The sequence below is a fragment of the Populus trichocarpa genome, chromosome 2, assembly GCF_000002775.5.
Source record: "Populus trichocarpa isolate Nisqually-1 chromosome 2, P.trichocarpa_v4.1, whole genome shotgun sequence".
NCBI lineage: Eukaryota > Viridiplantae > Streptophyta > Magnoliopsida > Malpighiales > Salicaceae > Populus > Populus trichocarpa.
Window position 1 is genome coordinate 5,910,454 of NC_037286.2, and position 26,725 is coordinate 5,937,178.

Below are 26,725 nucleotides of genomic sequence, written 5' to 3' on the forward strand. Positions count from 1 at the left end.
CATCATTTTCCCCAACACATCCTCTTTCATTTTCACCAAAATTTCATTAAATAAACCAGTCAAACCTAACAAAATTCCATATTTTCTTTTCCATAAAAGTAACGCAATCAATTTTTACCATAACTCATAAATAACATCTCAACAATTCCTTTTTTATTTTCACCATAATTTCATAATCAACACAACTATAAAACAAAATTATTACGAGCATGACATTATCTTCATCAAGTACTAAATACTAATAGCATACAAAGTTAGTACAAATTAGATGGACTATAATTCAAGAATAGAAAGTACATGAAATATGAAAAGAGAGCTACTGTTAGAATATTGGAAACATAAGCTAGTAAAAATAAGTTGTTTTATAGATGCGATGATAAGTCATGCAAGAATTTCTAATTTGACTAGTGCATACCTATGAATGAAACTAAATCATCCACGAGAGGGGAAGGAAGTGCTAATGATGTTAATGATGTTCACCAAATAATACATGAAGTAAATAAATTGAAAGATGAATTACGTAGAGTATGGATAAAAAATCACAATATAGAAGCTATCTTAACAATTGTAAAATTATTTGTAATAGCTAATTTAGTGTGTGTAATGTTAATGTTTGTAACAACTATATTGTTTCAATTAAAAAAATGAAAAGTGCATGAACATATTCTCTAATATAGCCAAGATGCAAGCAAATTCATATCAATTATATCAAAAGCATGCTACTTAAATAATATGTACACAACAAGTGATGTTTGTGAACAACAAGTGATGTTTGTAAATAACAAGTGATGTTTGTAAGCTCTTATAAAATAAAAAGATTTTGAACCTATACCTGGATGGTTTAAATGGTATTTATACCCCCTAAACCTTGTCTTTTTTAGAGAATGGAAGGACTGAAAAGTCCTTTATTTTTTTGTCACATTAATGAGGGACAAATGTCTCTTATACATCATTAATAAAATGGTAAGTGTGATGGTCTCTTAAGAGACTTTTTGTACATTTATAAGTGAAGAGAGATCATTACCTTATATATGAATGGTTTATATAATTATTATAGAAGTAGGATTCCTTAGTCTTGGATACTCAAGACATGAGATGTAACATGATCTGGATTAAAGGACATAACAGTTTATCCAACATGTTATATTTTCAGTTTAGATGTCCATCTAGAACTTGATATATTACCTTGAGTTTAACTGACTATATTGAACCTGACATCTCGCCAAGCCCATAATACCTTAGATTTAATCAACGACTTAATTTAAGCATATTTGAGTACTTTAGATTTAATCAACGACTTAATTTAAGCATATTTGAGTCTGATATCTGATCGAACTCATGTTTTATTAGGTTCAGCTAAAGGCCGAACCCAAATATATTTGGTCTGACATCTTGTCAGACCATGTTTCCTTATGATCGGTTGATTGTTGAAATCAAGTATTTTGGATCTGACATATTGCTAAACTCATCTTATTATAGACTTTCCTAAATCTTAAAAAGATATACTAAAAATAATTACTTTATAAAGAATAAAATTCTTAAATAAAAAGAAAACATAATAAAATTCAAATTCAAATACACATATAAAAATATTATACACATATTAATAAAAATCTTAATAAAAAAAATATCAAATTAGATAAAAGTTAGGTGAATCCATCACTTATTTTCACATACAACCCTGATAAAATCTTACCTGCATGTGGTTTTCTCACCGTATAAAAAAGCAATCTAATTACATTGGACGATAGGGCTGATCATTTTCGGTTCGGTCCGGTTTTGAACCAAAATAAACAACCAAACCGAATTTTTTTTTAAAATTTTTGAACCGAACCGAACCGAAAACCAGTTCAAACAGATTAATTTCGGTTCGATTCGGTTCGGTTTTTTTCCCTTCCAAACCGGTTCAAACCCAATGGTCCTCTCTACTTCTCCTGCAGCCTCGTATAGCAGATCCCAAGTTACTGGAGGTGAAGACCCATTCGGGTTTCCACGGCTAGACCCTTGTCTACAACCTCACCTGCGTCCAACTACACATAGCGTTGATTGAGGCGATCCAAACAAAACTCAACCTTGCAAATCAGGCAAAAAACCCAAGAGCCGAACATTAGCCCCAAAAAACATAATCACAAAAACCAGCAGGTTGTTCTACTTTAAAAAGAAACATAAAGGAAGCAATACCTTAATTTTTTTGGTGCCAGTAATCTTCTTCATCGCTCTCTGTCTCAGTAGAGCCAACCACAGACTCGACAGGAGAACTAAGATCTGAAGAAAACCTAAAGGAACCAAATCCATAAGGAAGGGGAGGAAAATCAAAGCAAAGCAGAGAGTAAAGGGAGGGGAGAAAGTGAGAGTAAAGCAAGATGCAGAGAAAAGAAGGGGGGGCAAGGGAGGGGAGAAAGTGAGAGTAAAGGGAGAGATGCAGAGAAAGGGGGAGGGGGGGTGACGGCTGAATGTTAGTCTAGGGTTAGAAATTAGAAAAGATTGTATTTATACTTGTTTTTTTTTTAAGTGGTGGCTGGTTGAACCGGTTCGGTTCGGTTCGGTTCAATCGGTTTCAGGCTTTAGAAACCGAAACCGAACCGAACCGGAATTTTTTTGTGATTTTTTAATCGGTTAATTCGGTTTTTTTTTTCGGTTCGGTTTTTTCAGTTATTTTTTTTCCGGTTTTCTCGGTTTAATCGGTTTATCGGTTTTTTTGCTCACCCCTGTTGGACGATACTAGTTGAAATTTGTCATCCCTGTACATTTACTACCTCTAAAAACAAAATCAACAATTATCTTTTTGATTTTAAAAGGAACCAATTGAAAAAATAATAATTTCACTATCCATTCAATGGGCGCATTGAGGCATTTACACGTAGCCCAGCAGGCAATATAGCAGTCAGTAGAAGAAAAGGAAAGAGAACCCCAGAAGCCTCCTGTGACTAGCAAGTGAAGCCGCCCTCCACCGCTATTTCTTCAGCAATACCCAGAACCCAAACAGAAAAGAAAAACACAGACACGAAAGCAAAGACAGAACATAAATTAGAAGATGTTCTTCTTCTTTGTAGGAGGAGTAGAGCAACAGGTGCGTCAAGTCCTGAAATCAGGTGCGGGCAGATGCATAAGGTGCGCCTCTAAAGCTGATCTAGTGGAGTACGAGAAAGTTCTGAAGCTGTTCTTTATTCCTGTCTGGAAATGGCCTGGTAAAGAACCTGCTATGCATTGTAACAACTGCAATCTTATATTCCCCCAATCTTTTTCTCATACACCTCCTAAGTCAGATTACTCCCTGCCGCGATCGGTGGTTACAGAAAGCCTGCGGTGTCATTTTTGTGACCGGGTTGTTGAGTCTGAGTTTAAGTTCTGTCCTTTCTGTGGGTCTTCTCTGTAATTAAATCGTGGGTTTGGGACCTTGGGTGGAATTGGGCTTCGCTTCTTGATATGTAATAATAAATTATTGTTTTTCTTTGTTTCGTCTACTGAAAGTAGTTGATTTTCAATGGTTGGTCTGATTTTGCTTTGTGTAGCAACAAAGAAGTAATTCGCACAAGGGAGTTCAAGGAAGCTGTTTGCTTTCTGAGAAAAAGAAATGAAGGAAATGTTAAAACACCTTCCATGGGACATGATAATAAATTATGATACAGAAATTTACATCTCACAATGGTTAGAGATAATCCAACACTTTAAGTGTTTTTCAAGAATTGGGAAAAAAGAATCTTGATGATGTCTTCATTGGCTGGAAGAGGAATCAAAAGGAAAGTAAGGAAAAGAAGAAAAAGAAAAAGATTTTGCTGTACACAAAATTAATAATGGGAGTGTACAGTTTCTCTTAATTTTACAAGGGCTTTGTGCTGTACAGATCACCATTATCTCTTCTCTGCCTCGGATCAATTAACAGTTTCCGCTGAGTTTCTTGCGACTCTACTTTTGAGAGACCAAAATCTAAACCACACTACCGTTCAACAGTGATTGGCTTCATTTGCAAGCGAATGCGAGATTGTTAAGGTGGAAGGGGGGGCCGATTACCAGAGAAGTAAAATCCATTCTAGAGTTTGTTTTTCTTTACGTTGATTTCCTGAACGGTAATTGCTTTGCTCCTCTTTCAACAGCATCTCTCCATAGTCTGTATCTTACTCCTAGTTTATCATAAGATACTGGCCAATTCCACACGTTGGCACCGTTGATCATCCGCTCTTGCTGGCCGAGGACTAGTCGTAGATCCTCGTTCAAGACCTGTTTCATACAAGTTTGAAACTTTGAATATTGGCTGGAAATGTGAGAGAAGCGTTATGGCAAAGGTATTAATTGGTATTATTGTTAATCATTCCCACCGTGGCACTGTGGCACTTGGATTTAATAGGATCAAAACTGGTGGGATTGTGGCAAACTCCCAACTATTTGATCGCGCAGCGTTTCAGGTGGTGCCATGGTGGTGGTTTTTTTAGTAAAAACTAGTAATAAGATGGTAAAAATAAACATAATATAAAGCAAAACAGAAGGGGAATTTTGTACCTGTTCAGCAAAATGTTTCCATAGGTAATGCATGAAAGGAAAGTGCTTCAGCACGCCAGCAAAATCCAGTGACATTCTGTATAATAGCCTAGTCTTTTGTCTTGAGGAAGGCAAGCAAACATGAAGTTGGTGAAGGTGAGTTGCACACTCCCTGGTGCTTTGACCCTCTAGTTTTCCAGGCTTTGAGATCCCAATGGTTGATAACACCATGCAAGGTGGTCGAAATTCCATATCTATGGGATAAGGATCCCAATACCCTTGGAGGCCAGATGCAGGCGTCAAAAATTTCACCAAGCTGAGGATTTGGATCACAAACAAAATAAAGAGAGTTCAAGTCACATTTCCTTACCCTGACATAAAAGCTTTCACCACAAACACCAGTGAATTGATTCCTAGCACCAATCAGATACAAGGCAGATTGATCACAGATTAACGACTTGCAAATTGCAATCCAGACAGTAGTGCATTCAATTGTACATTGTCTTTCACATCATTTGAAATAAATAACGGGTTCACCATGTGGAAATCATTGAAAAACAGATAAACCTTTTCTTCTAATTGATATAATCTTTTCAACATCTTGAAGGATATTTTGTTCCAGTTCAACAGTAAAAGTTAAAAGAACAAACCTTGGAACGGTCCACCCCTTGGCAAAGGTGGATGTGTGAGTAAAAGGGGCGTGTGCGAGATCTAAAAGGTTGTCCAGAAGTAGGCCGTGTTCCACTGGAAGTTCCATCACAATCTATCTTATGCAAGGCATTACGTTTATGAGATGACATGTTTATTAATAAATCACACAAGCATAATTTGCCAACCTTCCATCTTTTGCAAAAGTTTAAAGTATCTAGAAATCATACCTCAGCATGGACTTGAAAACCTGGAGGAGGTTGTAATGACGGAAGGCTTGCTGCCGGAGGGTCACTACCAGGCCAAATCCAGATCATGCCTTCTTGCTCAAAACATGGCAATGATTTTACCTTCACATCAAGTAATCTTGTGGAAGGCATTTTCTCACATTTTCCATCTGTTGAGTATTCCCAGCCTGATGTTTATTGATCAACAAAATTTCAAGAATCAGTGATCTGTTCTTTCTTTCACAGCTTAATCATATGCTTTATGATTCATAAGCATTATTTACATGAAATTCAAATGATTTACTATATTTCTCACTGACCGTGGTAAGGACATTGGATTCGACCCTCATTCACTGAACCAAGGTGGAGAGGACATGCTCTATGTGCACAGGTGTTTCGAACACATCCTGGTTTCCCATCTTTGCCACGAAAGAGAACCCATGGTTCCTCGAAACAATCAATTGGAATCTGAAACAGAGAAGTGGCATAGGAATAAGAAGACAATCACAAGCCATTGAAATCACAAATGCTTCACAGGGGCAGCTCCTTCCCTCCCCTTTCAAAGTAAAATGTGAGCAGAACTGTAACAATAAAAATGCTTTTTATGTGCAAAGGCTGATGAGTTTCTTTCCATGATGGTATTTCACACGTACAGAGTGAATCACAATTGAAAATAGTAGCTTACCATTGTGTCATCCTTCAGATCAGTGGAGAAAGCAACAGGATACCAGAAATTCTTAAGGCGAGGATGGTAAGGTTGAACTGGACCTGACACATTCAAGTTTTTCCGGGGCGACTTTCGTTTTACAGTATCCAGAGATTGAGTCGAAGTGCTGGGAGAAGGGGATTCTTGGTCAGGCTCTGCTTGGTTTCTATCTTGTAACAGCCTATCATTAACCAATTCTTCCATGTAAGCTAGTTTATCCAAAGCAGTAGCAACCCTTGCTTCAGATATATGAACCTGTATCAGTCATGGGCCAGGCATTAACAAGTTAATGAAAATGGTAAACCTCTAGAGCATCTCAACAGTTTAATGGTAAAAGTGGAAGAGTTTGCTTGATGGCACTTTGATGAATGTGTGTCTCACTTGATCTACATAATGGATCCTGATCTAGTGAATGCATGTAATCAATGAGTGGTTATTTGTGTCTCAACAGGTGTGCATTTTCCATCAGTAGTTATAGAGGATAATTTCCAAACCTGTCTGTGAGCTTGGGCTAACTCATCTTGCAACTCCGCAAGCTCCTTCTTCATGGTACCAATACACTTGTAATCACGAGCTAAGGGATTTAGAACTTCAACAACCTGCGACCATATTTCTCAAGATGAGAGTTGAAAGTTGCCTTGTTAAAACAATAATCTCGGTGTAAATTTATGCAATGAATTTCAACAGACCTTTTCATGAAGGATCATGATAGTAAGCAGATCTTGCCGAGCTCGCCAATCACAGTACTGAATATCATATCTCGCCACTTCAAGTGCTTGATAAAAATCCAAGAACTTCCCTTTAAACTGTGGCATCTTAGACCTCGGATCCTCCACGTCGAAGAGTGGACCCCATGTACTCTTCTTATCTAACAACCCACCTTCCTCCCCTAACACTGCAAACACCCCAAACCCTCCTCTAACACCCTGAGAATTCACACACAGATCACCATTTAAGCCATAAAAGTTTAAAATAGCCTTAGCAGGAAACTATGATCACTATCTAACTTAGAACTAAACCAATAAATAGAATAAACACAAATAGGATCGGTCAACAAATGTCAGCGTACAGAGTTGACTATGATCACTATCTTACTTGGAACTAAACCAGTCAAATAAAGTTTCCCTCGGATTGCCATATACCAAGATTAGCAAAATATCGAAAAAACACGTATTGTGTGGTTAAGCACCAGCACCATTGATAATTCAATTAACTCAATTAACTTTCCTCTAAATGTAGTAGACTAGAGCCCCTGTAACTTCAGCAGATAAACATACCAAAAAGTCCAATATCTTAGCATCAAATCATTTTTCTATCAAGTTAAGCGGATAGCATAATAGTATTTTAATGAATTAAAAGCCATTTCCAATCCCTCAGCGGAGATATATACTTAAAAGAAAAGGAAGTTACGAATCAACAATTATAGCTATCCCTTCCACTAAATTTAGCAAGAACCCAGATAAACTTAGCAAGTAAATAAAGGCAAAAGGTTACCTTCTTACAGTTGAGCTTAGATGATCGGAATAGAGAGTTGGGTAGAGAGAGAGCTGCAGCAGTAGCAAAGGCGGTCATGGCGTTTGAAACTTTGCAAACAAAGCCCAGAGAGAGAGAGAGAGAGAAAAAGGAAAATCAGTTTTATCTGTTGATAAGAGGTTAGCGCTACGAGCGATCTCCGCTGGCCTCCCATGGTTTGCCACGTGGAGAAACGTGGACTCCGTGGTCTAACACGTGGAAACTCCTTCTACCACATGCTTGCTCTTGTCTGAGAGAAGAGGATATTTTGGTACTTGCAATCGAGGGGCTTTCTGCTTCACATCTTGCCAGCTAGGATTCTCTAGATATCTTTCTCTATCTCTGTGTTTTCTTTTTAAATCTTCTTCTTCGACCACTACTATTTGTTTATTTATATTTCTTTCTTTTTTTTTCATGGATTTTTGAATTCCCAGACTGTGTTGAAAAATCTTATGTTAGTCAAGATGTTGTTTGAAATAAAGAAATAAATGTGATGTGCATTGAAATCTCATCCTCCAATTATCTTTGACTATGTTGCTATTAGAGAGGGTGATAAGGATTTGATGGATTCAGGTGGGCTCAGCTATGCAACGAGGGGATGGGGATTTTTTTGTGGGCAAAAATTAAACGTTGTGAAAGAATTTGGAATATTCTCAAACCCTCTTCTTTGCTTTCAAAAAAATATTTTACACCATGAAAAATAAAAACTATGTTCTCAAATATTATTAATAATTTCATTGTATGGTTTCAAGTGCTAGAAAAAGACACACACAGATTGGGCTATCATTTGTGAATTTATCCATACACATGCATAATATACACTACAGATCTTATGTTCTCGTCAACTCTTCTAAGATTAAAAGAATTTGACTCCATTAAGAGTAGTTCAAGGCAGTTTTAATAAAGCTTTCAAAGATGAAGATTAAGTTGTGGCGATGTCTCTCTAATAATCCCAATAGAGTTTCGGTTAAGTTGTTCTACTCGTGAATTAGGATTTGCTAAATTTCATCATCCCTAGTATAAACAACTTGTATATTCAAAATGACATCAATAAGTTCTTTTTATGTTGATGATAAGGGTAATGAGATAAAGGTTTCAAAAGAATCATCAGGGATATGATGTTGTAATCTATATATAACTGAGTCCTTTATATTAAAAGTAGAGCTAATATCAAAATTAAGTAGTAAGTTAATAATATAAATATTTGACTCAACCATTTGTAACACTTTAAATGATTTAATACTACTCGTCTATAAATTTTTACTGGTTTCAAATGAATGTCGTTCAGATCTAATTTGTATTATGAAATAATATTCAATATTAAATGCATCATGACACTTGGCTTGGAATTTGTATTATTTATTATTTGCTTGAATTCATTTTATAATCTTAACATGCAAATCATGAACCTTGCATGTAAAAGACTTAGCCGGCTTAAATATGCTAGTGTAAAGAGACACATGAAGAAGACATATAGGCATCTTAGGGTTGTAACCATGAACATCATATGAATAGGGGTGTGGAGTGGAATAAACACTTTTTGAATCCCGAGTGGATAAAGTTCAGACACAACTTCATGAATCATAGGCATCCTTATCTTTTTATCATAAATAAAGGGTAAAGATTCAAGGAGCTTAGTATGCTGCTCAAGATTTCTGACATAATAGATATCAAGCATATAGGGTGAGGAATTAGGGATCTTAAAAGGACAATTATCTTGAAACTCTTCCAATACCGCACTTACTATTTCAGGCAGTTTTATTGTAAAGTCTCCTGAAACTTCTTCTATAACTAAGGAAGATGCAACAAACTCGTCCTAAACCTCCATTTCAAACACTTTTGAACTTATTTGTTAACCACACTAACCTCTTTAAGTAGTGCCACAAGATAAATTTCCTTTACAATTAAACCCTACACAATAAGTTTTTTTTTGACCTCATTCTTAAACTCACTTTGACTCATTATGTTAAGTCCATTTTTTTTTCAAGTTTTTACTTTTCTTATTCTTATCATTAGGTCTTGGAGGTAAATCAATGAGTTGGATCTTTCTACCATTAAAACTGAAAGAACATGAATTTGATCGATAAAAAATTATGATGTCCATATCATATATCCATGGTCTGCCCAAAATAACATGTTCTATATTCATTGGAATCACATCACACCAAAATCTCATCATGGTAGTTTAGAAGTTTGATAGGGAAAATACATCTCTCTTGAAGTGGTATAAAGGTGTTATTAATCCATGACATACTATATGACTTTGAACGAGGAACATAATTTATGCCTAAGCAAGCTATAATATTGAAAGATACTACATTGATACAACTTCTATTATCAATAATAATCTTGCAACCTTTATCACCCATACTTGATATAATCCTTCTCCAATCTTTAGTTCCATCATATTGTGTCAAGGCATATCTAACTATACCCAATTTAGTTGTCACAAACTCTTTGATGTTTTATTTTTTAGATTTTTTTTAAATACATAAATGCAATATGAATGATAATTTTTTTAAAAATAAAAGTCTTAAAGATCTTGTTAGACAATCTATGATTGTTTAGCGTATAGCGAAGATTACCTAAAGATCATACTTTTTTTGGGTTGTATCAACTTTTTCAAGGTTTAGTTATTGCAAACCACAAATCATTCAAGTGTCCTGGCTCTAATAGTTATCCACATGAATTACCAGAGAGAAATCTTTCAAAACCCATTTAAGAGATATGGATTTTTGTGTCTTTAAGTGTCAACCTTTTCTTTTATGTTTTTAGGTGTTTTTGTATTGTATGTTCTGTAATATAATTTATAGCTTACAAAAAATATGAGGCATAATATTTTATTTATAGAAAAATCTGATAACCCATAAATGACAAAATATTACTTTGCCCCTGAACAATGTCACATGTATTATTCCAAGATAATTTTAGAAATTTATTCAATCAATTTCCTAATTGATTTTTATAGGTTTATAATTGTAATCTCCTATAGTAATTACATTCTAGTCTTTAATGTCTAAAACTTATTTACAATCAAGTCACACTTTATTAATCATCTCAATTTAATTTCTGATCAATAGTTCTTATATGGATGACTCATTAGGTTTTCTAATATATTAACCTAAATATAAATCATAATCTAAAGCAAGATAGGATTAAATAAATAAAATAATTAAATATTTTAATTTATTATAAATTCAAAAAATTTATTGATTTATATTTGAAAATCAAGTATAATGTCTAGCATTGTGTCATAATCCCCCAAATATTAGAAAAGTCATAAGTGACATAACTTAACATTTTAGTAATCAGTTTCTCAATATGATTATTATCCCTTAATTAAGAATGTCCCAATTTATATATTATAGCATAGAGCGTGTCAAATTATATTTGTTTTCAATACCATAGTCGTTGATTATTTGAATAAGAATTGAAATTATTTTTAAATCTCATTTCACCTTACACAAAAATTTCACAATCAATACCATTTGAGAACAAATGAAATATATTTTTTTAAAACACCTAGGGTGATAAATCCTCTCTTGATCATTCAAATACCTTCATATAGTTCATGTTATACTCAATATTTTTTTATTTATTACCCTTGATTAAGACAACGTATAGTCAGAATCAAAGCATAACACTTATTATATGATAAATTAGTGATATCAAGTCTAAGTATCACTTACATAAATGTCATATGAACATTTTCATAGACATTTGTGATCTTTCCATATGAAATTTTCATACTGGTCAATTTAGTGTAAATGTCATTTAACAAACACCTACATATTAGTTTTAGATATTCATTATACCTCAACTTATAAGAATAATTATTTCTTTTCATAAATAAAAGAGCATGATATGTACAATCACAACGACTCTAATTAATGTTCAGTATTAATAGAGCATTAACTAAGAACTTTTAGGTACAATATTTTGATGAAATATGAATCTCATAATTATAACAACTTTATATTTTTTTCTCTAAAGTATTCTTATCACAAGGACTTTATATTTACTTTAGATTTATTAATCAAACATAAATGAATATTAAACATAAAAAAGATTTTATTAATAATAAACATGTTTTTAAATTAACAAGGTCAGTGTTACATATAATCAATCAATTGGTTATAAAACATGTACACTAACATTGTTTATTATTGGTTCTAAGAATATCACTCAAGATCGAATCCATGGTAGTTATAAACTTAAGATTTGGGTACTAGATGACTATTCACAAATATACACAACATTAGTATAAAGATGCAATGAGATCACTTCAATTCTTACAAGTGGAATCAAATGTAAAGATAAAACTAATTTTGATTTTTTTAAAAGATTAAACAAGACTAGTATACATAATTTTTTTTTGTAAGCATGCAATGATAAATCTTTAAGTGCAAACGATTAATCAAATAAAACTCACAACATTCCACCATTTCCGATAAGCTCCACAATTAATACATAGTACTAATTACTAAATTTGAATGACAAAAAATGTAAGGTGAGCAAAAATATAAAAGTGTAATGCAAGAATAGTTTTTTTAAGCATAAAAGGTATTATTAATGATAATTTGAATAACAAGTGTATTACCAAATAAGTATAATTCAAAAAATCAAAAGGTAGAGTTATTTATCAATCGAGATAGTAATAATGGTGATAGACCACTTGGATAACACAAGTTATTGTTGATGTAATATCATTGAAGTAGATTTGTATCTATCACCTTTTCTTTGTTTTTTTTTTTTTTTTTACTGTTGTCATTTTTACCACTCATTTTTTTACCTTTTTTTTTACATCAATATAAAATAAAAATTACAAAAAAATATAATAATAGTAAATTAAGAAAGAGAATTCAACAGTTTTTTCGCACTCCCCTCTCCCAAACTCAGATTTGACATGGTTAAAAGTCTATTGGGGAAGACTTTACTGAAATATTTGACAGTTCCTTGTTATTATTCCAGTGAGTATAATGTCCATACAAGCATCAAATATAGTACAGGTAAGCATTTTTCATTCGGTCTGTTTTTTATTAATAAAAACAACTAACCTGGATTTTTTTCTCTAAGATTTAAAACCAAACCAAAAATGGTTTAAACTGATTATAAAGGTGCTTCTACAAAATGACAAAGGGGTTCAACAATGGGGGTAACTTTATCGGCTTTTGTTTCTCTTCCAGATGCAGCTACCAATAAATGATCATCCTATTAAAAATATAGTAAAACAAATAAATTAAAGAAAAAAAAGGTCAATTAAGAAGTGTAAAAGGAATTAACAAAAGAAGATGGCTGGAAGTCACAGGGGGTTTGATGGAAAAAAAAAGTCATGATCACTCAACGGTTCAAGTTTTTATGATGATATACAGTACGTTGCACATATAACTCAATGTTTCTCAGACCACCTTAGCACTCCCTGTAAAAGGATGAAGAGAGAAGACCAGTAAACTTGAGACCGAGAGACTGAGAGAATCATAGAGTTTGGAGGAGCAACTTTGATTTAGAGAAGAGAGATTGAAATACGAAGATATTAATTTAGATTTAGAGATTGAGAATGTGACTGTGATTGTGGAGGGGTGTCTGGTTGCTAATTGTCAGGGTTAGAATGCAATTTTTTTTATTTATATTACTATCGATTTTTAGTAATTTTTAGACTGATTCGGTTCGATCTGCTTAATTCAGTTTTAGTCTTTGAAAACCAAAACTAAACCGAATCAATTTTTTAAAAGATTTTTTAATCAGTTTAATCAAGTTTTTTTATATAATTTGATTTTTATAATTTGGTTTTTATAATTTTCTTGATTTAGTCAGTTTTTCCATTTTTATTTTAACCATAAAATATATAAAATATAGTGTGTGGATAGGCACGCCTAATGAAAATAAGAAGCAGCATATTGCATATAAACAGGCCAAGGAGAATTATGGTGGTTGTTGTCATGCATTTCTGTCTAGCTCTGCCACTAATTTTACTAAATCACCCCATAAATGAACAAACAAAGGAACAGTGATTTTCGTTGGTCCAAGCCCATAAGGGGTTTCATTTAATGATCGGGTCTCACGGCCTCGTGGGCATCGATGGTCAAAAGAGATTGCGGATCATAAAAGCAATCTTCAATTTCTATTATATCCTCCTCTCCCAATTTCCAACGAACACAAATAACGCACCTCGGCGCCATGGTTATATGTCCCCCGCACGCACCTTCAAAAATCTATGCTCTCCCTGTCTTTCTGTCTACGTCATCCACACCGAATAACAATTGATACTATGGCAAGAAGAACAAGTCAGAGTCAGAATGAAAAGAACAAGGCAGGCACCTTCTTTCTAGCCACTCTAATTCTGTGGTTCGTCTCCGTTCTGTTCGAGATTATTTTCAACAAGCGCTCGGAGCTACTTTGGATTGTTGCTGGGGCTGTTTTTTTCCAGATAGCCAATTGGGTCGTTCGGTCTTTTATCTCTCGTGACCCTCTCTTTGTTAACACCTCCGTTTCTCTCCTCCACTCCACCATCATCTCCGTGTCAGGTTCTCAATATTTCTGTCATTCTGCTCTCTCTCTCTCTCTTTTCATTTGGGTTTCTGACATCTTATTGGAAGCTGTTTCTGATAATTATGGAAAGAATAGCTTGGTTTCTTTTCCTGCTGTGCGTCTTTCTGTATAAATGTTCATATTGGGAGGCAACAGTATAGTCACTGTTGCTTTTGTCGGTAACAGGCGCATCAGTTTTTAAGCAATCCTTTCGATTATAAGTTAATCACCAACTACCAGAATTATGTGTATTGATGGAAAGGATGTTTAAAAGATGAGAAAGGTAGATTTTGAATTCAATGAAGTTTCTTGTGCTCAACTATTTTGATGCTTCTAAATTTCATGCTGCAACGTGCTTGCATTCCTTTGTGATGTGCTTCTTATCTTATCATTATTAATTCCTAGACTTGTCTGCTTGCTTCGCAGTGGTTTTCATTTTGGCAAATCAACGTTTAAAAAAGGGTCCCAATGGGATGTTTGAACATTCACAGCTCGTTGGAGGTACTTGGGAGTGGGCGTATGCTGCTTTGTGCTTCTCATGTGGTTATTTTGCATATGATCAGTTGGATATGCTCCATTACCGATTATACAGCGGTTTAATCCCTTCCATCCTGGTTCACCATCTGATACTTCTCGTCTGCTTTACTCTAGCTCTGTATCGAAACGTCACAATCAACTATCTTATTCTCACTCTGGTCTGCGAGGTATGTTTTCCTTTCAGGCCTTTATGCAAACTCAATGCAGATGTTGTTCCATGATGCTATCAATGAAATCCACTTTTCATACAGCTGCATTCAATATTTCTTCATGTGAGGAAAGTGCGGCGGATGGCTGGAGTTCGCGATGCTAAGAGCACTATTGTGAGGATGGAATGGGTTCTTAATTGGCTTACTTTCATTTTTGCAAGATCCTTGTCTCACATACTCATCACCATCAAGCTGATCGCTGACGCTCCCAGGTTTGAAAAGGGCGTGGTGTTGCCACTTGCTCTATTTGGGATGGCTGGAATGAATTTAATCAATGCTGGTCTTGGCATTGATCTGTTCAATGCCTTCACAAGAGAGAGAACTCCCCAGAAAAGCAGCCATCATCATGGTGAATGACTGGCAGAAAGGAGGGTAAAGGGAATGCTTATGCTGTGCTTTGTTCTCCTTGAGATTTCTTCAATTTGTTAGATTGATCTGTTTAAATTTGTTTGACCTGGCATGGATCTTTCTGCATTGAATTGCTGTTAGCTCACTGTAATAATACCTACTTCAGAAATTAGCCTTGTAAATCCCCTTTACGTGCTAATGTGATTTGTTTCGAACAATCTGTCGAACAACATAGTTATGTTAGTTATGGTATGTTTTTTAGTTTTAAATTTATTTTATTTTTGAAAAAAGTTAAATTTTTTTATTTTAAATTAATTTTTTTTTTAAAATATACTATTTTAATATATTTTTAAATTAAAAAAAAAAACTATTTTAACGATACTATTTTCTTAGTGCAATGAATGACTGGATAATGACGGGACACGTGTGATCATTTCTACTATGTGTTCTCAAGGAGTCCCCGTTCTGGAACTTTCCGATTTTAATTGCCACCACATAAGTGATCCACAATTTTGTGGACTGGGTTTTCGGCAACACGCCAGTTATAAAGATGTCTATGGGCATCCGAGAACAAAAGGTCCTACCGGGAGTCGAACCCAGGTCGCTGGATTCAAAGTCCAGAGTGCTAACCACTACACCATAGAACCTGGTGCTGTCGGTTTGCGAAGTAAAAATATGTTAATATTTATTTTCTTATCACGGGGATGAAGAATCACAACACAGAAAACCGATACTGAGGGTCCAGCCAGTGGTTCGTCGTTGTGGGTCCTTTTAAGTTGGAATTGGAATTCAACTTCATAGCTCCATTCAAAAAATCAAACCGGCAGTGTAATATGTTGAAATATTGGATTGGAAAAGACATCTATGAGAGGTACTTTGATCTTTTTGTATATTTTTTATAAATATAAATATGAAGTAAGGAAAAAAATCAGATTTCATTGAGAGAGAGAGAACCAGAGGAAGAAGGAAAAAGAAAGAGAGGAGAAGGAAAGAAGAAGTGAATGTTGAAGATAAGGGTTTCTACGGTATTATCTTGATGCTTTTATGCTTGATTCTATCGGATGATTTGAGATGTTTAATTGATGTTATAAAATGTTAATTTGGCTTAAAATGATTGGCATGTACGAAGATTAAAGTGATGGGGTTTTTTGGAACAGGTTGAATATTTTTAAGGATTTGCAATTTTAGAAGACTAGTAGATTAGAATTATGAAATCTTCATCAACCAGTCAATTGGTTAGCTTAATAGTTTTGATTGATTGGGTGACCGAATAGGAGGAATTGATCAATTTTATTATATCTAGTTAGTTTGGGTAATGTTTGCACCGATCGGAATAAATCTGTTTTAGTTTCATAATTATATTTTGATTTTTAATTTTAGAGTTGTAGTTTTTAATGACTGTTTTAAATTATTTTTGAATATTTTTTTATTTATTTTAAGTTTTTCCGATGTTTTGCTTGACGATCCTTAACAATTTTTAAATTCTATTTGACATTTGATTCAATTATATTTTTGATATTTTTAATTTCAAATTATTTTTTATGTTTTTGGATTGTTTTGATGTAATAATATCAAAAATAAATTTTAAAATATAATAATAAAATATTATTTTAATATATTTTTAAATAAAAATTATTTTAAAAAACAATTTTTACCATCCTCGAAATCATGTAAATAATTTGTTATAACTTGGCTTGCATAGAAATATATATGTGTGTGTATATATATATATATATATATATAAAAACTCCACTTCGTGAGTTGTGACCATCTTTCCTACCCCTTTCCAATGCTGTTTGAGCAGACACCCACACCCTCCTCAGTCAAATTCTTTATTCATTTTCATAGCCAAACCAAATGCTGGAAAGCATAACTTCTCTGGCTATAATGACTTTAGGAAGTTGAACCATCTAGCAATAATAGAGTTGATGCCAGGAATTCAAATTACCAATCTTGAAGCTAGACTGACAGGAGCATTTTCGCTGCAGAGTAGTATGAACACAAAATCCAAGCAGTCTAAATTTAAAACTTTGCTTGGATTTAATATTCTGAGAACATCATTCATGTGTAATGAAATCCATCTAATTTAGTACTGCTGATTAAACAGCTTTTAATCAGCATTCAACCAATTCCCCATTTTACAAATAACAAATCATCAATCTACCTTTTTGTTTTTATAATTTCCGACTACTTGAACCGTAGCTAAATTTCTAGCTGTATCCCATTCTTACTTCGAGAGAAAAATTTGGCAAAACCATTTCGGTTCTTCTCAGAACTGACGTGATTTGATGACACAGCAGATGAAGCTGACGATGATACAGATGGGGGTGAGTCTCCTTCGTTTATTTTTACTGCAGGGCCAGAATTCTCATTGTCAATTCTCAAAGAACCGGAATCTCTCTTAGGTGAAAATGTTTCATTGGAATGTAACTTCCATGGTTCTCCATTACCTTTAGGAATTGCTGATCCTCCAGCAGAGAACTCTGGTATGCTTGCAGTGTCAATCAAGAAGTCCTTTAGAGTTGCCAGAGATTTCAGCTGATTCCCTAGAGACGCTATTGTTTTCTGGCATTCAGCAAGTTTATTAGCAGCTACATCAAAGTCCTCCTGCTACACACAAGTCTAACATTTAGTATACTTGGGACACAAAACGAGTCTATCTACAATGTAGATAGCTGCATGATAGAGGTTAATGAAAAAATAATGCAGATGATATTGCTTATTGACCTGCTTTATCTTTGGTTCACCACTTGAGCTTACATTTTGCTGGAGCTCTTCTTCCTGTTTCTTTCTTGAGAGCTCCTCCTCGAGTTCGTGATACTTGAGTGCGATTTCTGCTGACAGAACCCTCTCTTTTTCAATCTCTCCTTGTATTGAGTTAACTTTTGCAGACATGGTCCGAGCCTCTGCTTCCATGCTAACGAGTTGAAATTCAATTTGCTGCTTTGATTCATTTGTCAACAATAGCTCCTCTTGCAACTCCACCAACTTCTGCTGGGCCTCGCTCAGCTGAAGTTGTGATGCTTCATTCCTGTCCTGACTTTCATTTAGAGCCATCTCCAACTCATCCATCTCTGCTTTAATCCTCTCTAACTTCTCTTCCAATTCAAACTTTTCTCCTTCCACCTTCTGTAACTTCTCTTCCAATTCAAACTTTTCTCCTTCCACCTTCTGTAACTTCTCTTCCAATTCAGCAGTTCGTTTTGCCATGACTTCAAGCTCAGCTCTCAATGAGCTTTCAGCATCAACTGATTGTTTGATAACAGCTTCCGCTTTAGAATTATCAGTTCCAGTTTCATTCTCGGACAAAGCAGCAAGTTGTTCCATTTCAAGAAAATCATCCATGAGATCAATTTCGACAGAAGAGGCTGGGAGATTTCTATTGATAGATTTTTCATTCTTGAATTGATTAAGCTCTGAAATTAATGTAGATGCCCACGAGTCTAAGCAACTTTGTTCAGACTTGTATGGCTCCGAGCAACTAACTTTACGAGCATCCAGCTCCACAGCATTAAGCTTCTCCCCGCTGTCTGATTGACTGTCAGGGAGAGACTCAACATAAATTGAGGACGCAGCAGAAGTCTTGTGATCATTAACAGAGGATGGTTTACATGCTGCTGCTTTTAGCCTCCGGCACTCAGCTTCAAGCTTGGCCACCTTCTTTATGCTCTCCAAATGTTGTTTGCTGGCTGCTTCAGCTGCTTGAGTGCTCAAGTCCCTTTCAATTGTTCTGATTTCTAACTCTTCAGACTGGGAAAGGAGCTCGAGTTTCAGGGTAGCATTCTCTTGCTCCAAATATTCAAGTTTCTGGCACAGTTCATCAACAATCGGAGCAGGGGATTCAGACTTGGCAGCAGCTTCTTTTGACTTGAGCTCAATAAACTGGTTCTCAAGTTCAGATTTAATGGATTCCCACTCGAGACTTTTCTGTACCACAGCTTCATGGATCTTTTCTTCCAGCTCTTCTCTTGCTTGCCTCAGCTGCCTAACACATTCCTTGAGGGCCCCATCAAGATGGCTCACCCGATCTTCCAATCCAGCTTTCTGCTGAATTGCAACTTCAAGTTGTTTCTTGAGAGCTGTTACTTCATTCTCAGCCTTTTCCCAGCCTATAAATTCATTGAGTACATTAGTAGAGGATAAAGCAAGAGCTGCTATGCTTCGTTCCAAAAAATGTCATCGGAAATTTGAATTTAAATGAACTCCTATATATGACATTTTGGAGAGAACTCCTTTATAATAAAAAGAACAAAGAATAATCCACAGATCTTGCAATTAGTTCAGGATATGCGGAGTCTTAAAACAATCAGGGAATATATAAAAATGGTGTATTACATACATGGTTTGTTTTAAAAATATAACAAGAAAGTAGTAGAAATTGAGTCTGTACATTAGTATCTGACTAAATACCTGCAACAGCTTCTTCAGCGACTTTTACATGCTGCTTTACCAAGTCATCTTTGGCACTAACATTCACAAGAGCAGCTGATAACTTGTCTGTCAAACTCTTAATCCTATCATTGACATCTTCATCCGTAGTTATAGTTTTTGATGTGACTTCGGGTGATTGAGCACTATCAGTAGGAGATGCCTTTGAGGGGTCCTGCTTCAACAATGAGAAAGTGGGCAAAACCAATTATTCAAAAAAGAAAAATTTGAAGCCTGTGAGAAAATAGAAAAGCCAACTCATGGAGGAAGAGCAAGGCAACTCGACAACCATTTTTCTCACTGGAGTGAAATATTCAACAGTGTTTTATTTGATACTTGAAAACAGAGGAAGCAACATTTTGAGTTTTCTGCTCATAGTAAATGTCCAATTAATGATCTGAACAACGATCCTAGCAAGAGTGCATCATCCTCTCTTTCTCAAAACTACAAAGGAGGAGTGTTTAGCTGATGTGAGGTGCCTCCAAACAGGAGCAAGTTAAACACTTGCATTACTGAGATTAGATTGAAACAGTAAATAGATTGACAACCTCATGGAATTAAAAACAGAAACCTTGCGGGAGGGTCGAATGATTCGCTATGAATAAATTGCAACTCTCTTGTGAACCAAGGTATGAATAATGGTGTTTGTGACCATATATGGTGATTGAGTTAGAGACTTTAGTAGAACATATTAAAATTTCACAGGAGGAGGGCTATTCAGCCACCGACCTGATCATCAGAGAATCTCTCAGAATGTGAAGATATTGACCCCGAACTGTCTGTTTCACCAGGACTCCTCTCAGAAGACTTCCGCTTCCACAACCATTTCCTCTTTTCCATCGCAATATATGGCAATCAGACACTAGCTATCTCATCAATAAGTATTTATCTGCATATAATTGTACATCTTTGGCACCGAATTACCAAAAATGTTTCTATGCGTCAATACATGAGTTGCAAGAAATTCAGAGACAAAAAAATGGATGCACAAGAAATATTATATTGGATAGCAGGATAAAAGGTGCAGGCAGGAAAAGGCCCTTTTAGTATGCAGAAACGAACAGCTTCTGTTGACAATCTAAAACATTAAACAAAAAGATGACTTGTCTTCTAATTTTATCAGCTTTGCTTTGAATCCACCCAATAACCATCCAACCCCAACAACAACACCAAAAGATGACACCTTTAAGGACCCCAGCGGGAAACAGAGACAAATTGACCAACAGCCATGGATGGAGAAGTTAAGAAATGGAATTGGTAAGAACAGATAACAAAGAAATCACCAGAGACCCAATTATTTGTTACAAAATGGGAACAACCCACCGGACAAAGAACATTTGAATCTTCCAAAAAAAAACCCTCAAAGCAAAAACATGAACGAGTATTAATGAAACAGTAACTGTTAACAAAAAAAACTCACAAGGAGAAAAGAAAGAAGAAAAACCCAGTACACCCTGTTCAAAAGATCCCAACTTTGGGTTACCCATCAAAGCATACAACCCAAAAATACTGTTGAGGATTCCAAAGACATAAAAATAATATTTAATTACAGTGGAGTTGAAAGGAACAGAGTTGGAAAGATAGAGATCAAATACCTTTGACCGGAGATGGAAACAAAAGCCAGAGTGATGAATGTGAAACAAAACAGATGGAATTGGGTTCAAGATTTAAGATTTGCTGAGAAACACGGGGATTAATAAAACAAACAAAAAACAATAATATAGCTCTTGCAAAAATCTGTGGAATGTCAGTCAGGAGATATAAATATCAAGATACACAACATTAACTGGGCAGGTGAAAAGTGGGTTTCTATTTCTTGTTTTTTAGCTCTACTTTCTCTTTCTCTCTCGCTTTAAATTATTTCTCTTGTTTTTCAAATAATTTGAAAGGAAAAAAAAAGGGAGCAGAAGTGCATGTGACTGTGAATGTGGAGCTGTGAGCAAAAGAGGAAAAAGACTGGAGAGGGAGAGGGAGAGTGGGACTGAGAGTGTGAGACCTCAAAAAAACAGCTTTTCAGCTTTTCTTGTCTGGTACAGACAATAAGAAATTAATAACTAATTTTTTATTTAATGTGTTTGAAATTAGGGGCTCAGCCCTCGTTCCCGCCCATTGAGTAGCAAATAGTGATTAATGGATTATATATTTGTATTATTCGATTTTTTTTATAAAAAAAAAAGTTTGGAGAGACGCTCTCTCTGTCGCTTTGTCTTTGAATTTTGAGTCATTTTCATGCTTTCTTTGCTCTCTCTGTACGTTTTCAGCTTTTTTCTTGAACAAAAAAAATTGCCAACAGTTGTCTATTTGTTTGTATTTGGATTTTTGGGGGTTGTGGAGGAATCCAATAATAACGTTGCGTTAGCGGGGGGAGGGAGTGGTGGCCTTTACTGCGGTCTCGTATCTCTCTTTTAAAAAAAAAAACTATGAAGCCAGAGACAGGATATTGTGAATTTGCGATCCCATTTCTCGAGATGTGTGCCGATCCTTACATCTGACGGTTCGGAGAGCACGGCGCATGTATTTTCGAAGTTCGATTTTATTTTTTAATTTCTTCATGTTTCTTTTTCTATGGACGGAAAACTTCTTCAGTGGGAAATAAAATATACTTGGACTTTGACCACCTTGCTGATCATACGATGCGTATAAGCCACGACATTAGACAATAAACTCCGTGTACGAAAAACGGGTTTCTTTTATCATGGAGAAAATGTTACCGTTTCTCGGCATAGTAAAAAAATAATATTCCAAATCTCACGTCTAAAATTCGGTCCGGACTCCCAGCTCAATCCAGGATCTGGTCTGCTCGGCTCCCGGCTTAGATTGAGTTTTAAAAAAATTAATTTAAAGTTGATTTCACTGTTTATTACAAGTCTCAAAATCAAATTTAAGTTAAAAAAAAAGAATATCATAAATTTGTCATTACAAGTTTAGTTACTGTATAGGGATAAAAACAAGAAAGACATATTTTTGGTATTTTTCTATTCTAAAAGTAAATAAATACACTTTAAGATTATTTTAAATGTAAATTTATTTTATGTACGTATTTGTTTTTATCTCTTCAACAAAACATATTATCATTTACGTATCCATCGTTTTATATTTCTGAGCACTAACCAAGTACAACATTAATCTTTTTATTATTATGCATGATAATCTCATAAATACGTGATTAGTAAATTATAAGGAAAAAAAAATATCAAAGTAAAATCAATTCATCCGTCACTACAAAAATATTTTTAGGGTTAATTAATATATGGTTTGCCTACGGTCTTCTTATCACATTAGCAGACATCTAAAAGGTGTGGCAAAATTACCATGTAGCTTTTAAGCGAGATTAATGTGGATTCTGATACTTTTTCTATCCCTTTTTTATAGTTATTAAAAAAAAAATCATGGTTTCACCTTTTCAAGAATTGAATTTGATGATTTATTTTTTCTATTTTTATTTGATTATTGTTGTGTACAAAAAAAGCTCTGGAATTGAATTAATGTTTAATTTTACAAAAAATAAAATATAATTTACTATCCACAAGAAATTAGAAACAAGGATATCAAATCAAAATTGAAAGTGAGTAAAAAAAATTCAGCATCTCTTTGAACCAAACACTATTCATTCAACGCTTTTTCGAGGAAATTTTCCTTGAGATTATTCTTAAATTTTATTCTAATCTCTTTAGTTTGACAATTATATGTTTTTTATCCAAAACTTTATTCTATTAGCATTTAGGTCTTTAGGTTTGAGAGAAAAATGAGAAAATTATAAGAAAACAGGAGAAAAGAAAGAAGGTGATTGGTTGTCCAAATTCAATCAATAAAAAAACTTGTTCTTTGTATTAATGAGTTTTATTTGATAATAAAAGTTTTATTAAGATGGTTTTTACTCTTTGTATTGTCGAAAAAAATAGTTGGGGGTTGAAAAAGAAAAAAATTGGTTTAATCTTGCATTTTTTTTATATAATCTTAGGGGTATTTATGAATTGAGAAATTAATTTGTTGAGGTTTTAATAGTTTTTTTTCAAATGTTTTTAAGTAAAAATTGGTTGAAAATTGACTTTTAGATTGAAGAACTCATGATTGGATTTTTCGACCACCACTTCAGTGAGCGGATTATGAAAATGCATACAATATGTTGTTTATTTATTTTTTAATAAAAAAGATATCTTCCACCACTAGACCCAAGCCAAAAACACATAGAAGGCTGAGTATATAGACCTAGTCTTGTCGCAACATGCATGATGGCTCGTCCAGACCCACTACTTGGTCCTTTCCACCCTTTATATTTTTTTTAATTTAAATTTAGTGTGATTAAAAAAAAATTAAAATCTCTGATCAATAGATCATCAATTTTAATTAAATTATAATAAATTGATTAGAAATGGTCCTAGATATTATTTAATAAAATATTATTAGATATTTACTCGGTTTTATATAAGATTATGTTTTTTTTTCTCTCACCTCTATTTTTTTACCTGTATTTTCAAAAAATAAATGTGTCTTCACTAGACAAAAGGGTTGGAATTAACCTGAGAGATTTTTTTTTTATCATTATCCTGAATTGTTCAAATTTCTTTGGCATGTGTTATGATTGCTTTTGATATTTTTTAAATGAGTTACACATAACAAAAAAATATATTCTTTGCTAGAATAAAAGATACTGATAAGAAAATGTTGGATTCTACTATTAAATTAGTTTGTTTTGATGAAATTTAAATTATTATTTATCTTACAACAAGTATTATTTCCATGTAATTAAATACAAATAATAAAGAGCTATGTTACCAAGATGAGATATTACAATCTCATCTATTTCCTATCTATGATTAGCATTAATTTTTTCTATATTCCAATTTTTTTTTTTATCATACCTTTAGCGAAGATTGGTTTACTTGCTAATATATTATTATTTCAAGTATGAAATTCCTGTATGGATAAATTAGTAGATTTTCCTCAAATCTCAAAGACAAGCTTTTGCCATCAACATGATCATTATTGTGATTTATCAGCAACACTTCCCTTACCTCCATAATTCCATTCGTTTCCATTTAAGGGAAAAGGGGCTTTCACTGATCAACTTTCATCCTCACAGTTCCCCTCCGATGCAAAGCAAGAAGGGAAGAAAATTTCTCTTCTTTCTTCCAGTCCTGGTGTATATTTCTTCGTTATAAACAACAACATCAATCATGGAGGGAGCTAGTCAAATCCAAACACTTTCCACTCACGTGGAAGACAGACAAAGTCGAGGAGGCCATGGCGGATATAATGTGCTTCTCATTTGGGAGGGCCCGAATATTTTTTCACGAGGGTCCACCCAACAAGTTAACCCTTCCCGGAATAATTGTGCGCTTTTTTTTATCTAGGTTTCCACCAGGATTATATATCTAGCAACTATATATACGCTAGCAAGTAGAATGAATGATGTGAAAGTTCGTGTATGTGTTTATATACAATATAGATGAGACAAGATCAGGGAAGAAGCTGGGACGCATTTTCACATGACAAGAACAATTATAGTTTTATATGTAATAATTGAATGACTGTTTTTGTTGTTTTAATTATTTTTCTGGTTATTTTAAGAGCACAATATGAACAAAAAAAAGTTACTCGCCTTGGAATATTTATACAAAAACTAATACTATAGTAAAATTTATAATGTGAACATACGAGATTTTGTAGTTGCAAAGCATCTTTTGTAACACAGAATACGCCAAGGTCGAGCTGGGAGTCATTGTAAACAGACGAGATTTTTTTTTTTTTTTAAAAAAAGGTTCAAAGTTATTAATTAATCAGCTAGTCAATCTCCACGCCAATTTGCTTCAAGCATGGAGGTTAAATTCATATAATTACTACGGTTCAAGCATGGAGGTTAAATTCATATAATTACTACGGTACATATATTTTAAACAAATGGGTAGCTGCAAAAGTTAAAATTAAAGATCAAGGGGATTATGATCAAACAAAAGAGAAGGTCTGCAATATATATCAACAAGAGATTAGAAAGCTTATGGAGGTGTAATAATACCTAATAGGTGGCCCCATATATGCAAAATTTGCCCCTCTAAAAGTTTATTCCCGTTGCTACGACTCATAGCACTATAGCAGACAACTTCCGGAACCAATGGTCTTACTGCTCATGATAACCTAGAGAGAACCGCAAATTAACTATCTGGGGTTAAGGTACCGGAGGGATACAAAAATGGAAGAGAGGAGGAAACCCCAACCAGCACGGCAGCAACCCCGCCCCCGCTCCCCCCAAAAGAAAGAAAAGGGGGCATCAAAATTCAAAGCAGCCCCACATAACGTGCATGTACATGAATTTTTCTTCTTTTCAAATGACAGTTGGAGCCATCGATATAAAATGCGTCACTACTGGTGTTTTCTGTTCTCTGTTAGCTAGAGTAACACAGTCAGCGAACGTTCAGTGCAATGAAGTGCCAAATAAAAATGAAGCTAAACTATACAGATCAGTCAAGAAGTTAGAAAATTGTGACACATCCATCTCTTCTCGCCGATGGCTGAAATTATGTTATGCCAGGCTGTTTGTTGGGTCTTCATAAGTTGATTTATGGGATCATGATTAATATGAGGCCGTGAGTAGTCTGTACTATATATTGATTGATGACATAAGTCAAAAGATGATGCGTTCATATCTCGGTGTAGGTCACAAGCACCAGCTTTCTGCTGTTGGTGTCTGTCCACTGTCCCGTGTTGTGCGAGTAAGATAAATTATTGACAGAGATCGAGCCCATACCATAACGCGGACATGTCGTATGCTAAGCGCACAGATAAAGTTTAATTTTCTTATTTCTGTTTCATAAAATGTGTGCAGCTGGGATTGTTCTTTCTGCTCCAACTTTTTTCTAAGTGGTTGTCATCAACTGTATTCTAGCGCCAGCGCCATAGCCTTTTGTAGAGAAATAAAACTTCGGGATGCTTATCGCAGATATTGAAATATGAAGTTTAGGAGATCTGTGAATGATCCATGACACCTTGAAGGCATGAAGCCCGTGTAGAGTTAGGCTGGGTTTAGAATGCTATGTAAAACAATAAAGATGATATATATAACAGAGATCAGACAAGATGAGAGGAGACACTCGAGATAAAATTGATTT

The 26,725-nt window shown here is 34.5% G+C and overlaps 4 protein-coding genes, 1 long non-coding RNA gene and 1 other non-coding gene across 20 annotated transcripts; 2 read left to right on the plus strand and 4 right to left on the minus strand.

Moving 5' to 3' along the window:
- Nucleotides 1–1,503: 1,503 nt before the first annotated feature.
- On the minus strand, nt 1,504–2,443 carry LOC127905025 (uncharacterized). The gene is made up of 2 exons (XR_008058634.1): nt 2,182–2,443; nt 1,504–2,072 (listed from the first exon to the last, which is right to left on the minus strand). It is a non-coding gene; the product is annotated as an uncharacterized LOC127905025 (long non-coding RNA).
- A 368-nt stretch (nt 2,444–2,811) lies between these two features.
- On the plus strand, nt 2,812–3,485 carry LOC7466465 (uncharacterized). Its single transcript, XM_002300949.4, has one exon. It carries the CDS (start codon nt 3,035–3,037, stop codon nt 3,374–3,376), a length of 342 nt encoding a protein of 113 aa, XP_002300985.1. The 5' UTR covers nt 2,812–3,034; the 3' UTR covers nt 3,377–3,485.
- Nucleotides 3,486–3,575: 90 nt separating this feature from the next.
- Nucleotides 3,576–7,714, minus strand: LOC7466466 (chlorophyllide a oxygenase, chloroplastic). 4 transcript variants are annotated; one of them, XM_002302197.4, is made up of 9 exons: nt 7,552–7,714; nt 6,747–6,983; nt 6,552–6,656; nt 6,037–6,312; nt 5,672–5,819; nt 5,355–5,539; nt 5,127–5,239; nt 4,498–4,792; nt 3,576–4,218 (listed from the first exon to the last, which is right to left on the minus strand). In XM_002302197.4, exons 1-9 carry the CDS (start codon nt 7,627–7,629, stop codon nt 4,048–4,050), a joined length of 1,608 nt encoding a protein of 535 aa, XP_002302233.2. In that variant the 5' UTR covers nt 7,630–7,714; the 3' UTR covers nt 3,576–4,047. The 4 variants fall into 4 exon arrangements, 2 of the variants coding, with proteins under 2 accessions (XP_002302233.2, XP_024451699.1); XM_024595931.2 differs by having other exon boundaries at nt 7,560–7,698; XR_002980539.2 differs by having other exon boundaries at nt 4,037–4,218; nt 4,498–4,889.
- Nucleotides 7,715–13,646: 5,932 nt separating this feature from the next.
- Nucleotides 13,647–15,409, plus strand: LOC7463154 (uncharacterized). The gene is made up of 3 exons (XM_002300950.4): nt 13,647–14,093; nt 14,524–14,801; nt 14,886–15,409. Exons 1-3 carry the CDS (start codon nt 13,784–13,786, stop codon nt 15,198–15,200), a joined length of 903 nt encoding a protein of 300 aa, XP_002300986.2. The 5' UTR covers nt 13,647–13,783; the 3' UTR covers nt 15,201–15,409.
- Nucleotides 15,410–15,766: 357 nt separating this feature from the next.
- TRNAQ-UUG (transfer RNA glutamine (anticodon UUG)) lies at nt 15,767–15,838 on the minus strand. Its single transcript has one exon. It is a non-coding gene; the product is annotated as a tRNA-Gln (tRNA).
- A 1,370-nt stretch (nt 15,839–17,208) lies between these two features.
- LOC7466467 (filament-like plant protein) lies at nt 17,209–21,633 on the minus strand. 12 transcript variants are annotated; one of them, XM_052450780.1, is made up of 6 exons: nt 21,215–21,630; nt 20,349–20,526; nt 19,602–19,797; nt 17,952–19,300; nt 17,642–17,798; nt 17,209–17,542 (listed from the first exon to the last, which is right to left on the minus strand). In XM_052450780.1, the coding sequence occupies exons 2-6, from the start codon at nt 20,457–20,459 to the stop codon at nt 17,394–17,396; spliced, it is 1,962 nt and encodes a 653-aa protein (XP_052306740.1). In that variant the 5' UTR covers nt 20,460–20,526; nt 21,215–21,630; the 3' UTR covers nt 17,209–17,393. The 12 variants fall into 12 exon arrangements, with proteins under 12 accessions (XP_052306740.1, XP_024452045.1, XP_052306738.1 ...); XM_024596277.2 differs by having other exon boundaries at nt 17,642–17,801; nt 17,919–19,300; nt 21,215–21,629; XM_052450778.1 differs by having other exon boundaries at nt 17,642–17,801; nt 17,919–19,300; nt 19,602–19,794; nt 21,215–21,626.
- Between the last annotated feature and the right edge of the window lie 5,092 nt (nt 21,634–26,725).

Excerpts from the sequence above, each read along its gene's own strand:
- LOC7466466 (XM_002302197.4), bottom strand. The coding sequence starts at position 7,629 with ATGACCGCCTTTGCTACTGCTGCAGCTCTCTCTCTACCCAACTCTCTA. Across the intron at positions 6,984-7,551 it reads CTAAGCTCAACTGTAAGAAG|GGTGTTAGAGGAGGGTTTGG; the intron begins GTAACCTTTTGC and ends GTGAATTCTCAG. Across the intron at positions 5,820-6,036 it reads ATCTGAAGGATGACACAATG|ATTCCAATTGATTGTTTCGA; the intron begins GTAAGCTACTAT and ends TCTCTGTTTCAG.
- LOC7466467 (XM_024596270.2), bottom strand. The coding sequence starts at position 20,459 with ATGGAAAAGAGGAAATGGTTGTGGAAGCGGAAGTCTTCTGAGAGGAGT. Across the intron at positions 19,798-20,348 it reads AGAGATTCTCTGATGATCAG|CAGGACCCCTCAAAGGCATC; the intron begins GTCGGTGGCTGA and ends TCATTGTTGAAG. Across the intron at positions 17,802-17,918 it reads GTGAACCAAAGATAAAGCAG|CAGGAGGACTTTGATGTAGC; the intron begins GTCAATAAGCAA and ends ACTTGTGTGTAG.
- LOC7463154 (XM_002300950.4), top strand. The coding sequence starts at position 13,784 with ATGCTCTCCCTGTCTTTCTGTCTACGTCATCCACACCGAATAACAATT. Across the intron at positions 14,094-14,523 it reads CACCATCATCTCCGTGTCAG|TGGTTTTCATTTTGGCAAAT; the intron begins GTTCTCAATATT and ends CTTGCTTCGCAG. Across the intron at positions 14,802-14,885 it reads TTCTCACTCTGGTCTGCGAG|CTGCATTCAATATTTCTTCA; the intron begins GTATGTTTTCCT and ends CTTTTCATACAG.
- LOC7466465 (XM_002300949.4), top strand. The coding sequence starts at position 3,035 with ATGTTCTTCTTCTTTGTAGGAGGAGTAGAGCAACAGGTGCGTCAAGTC.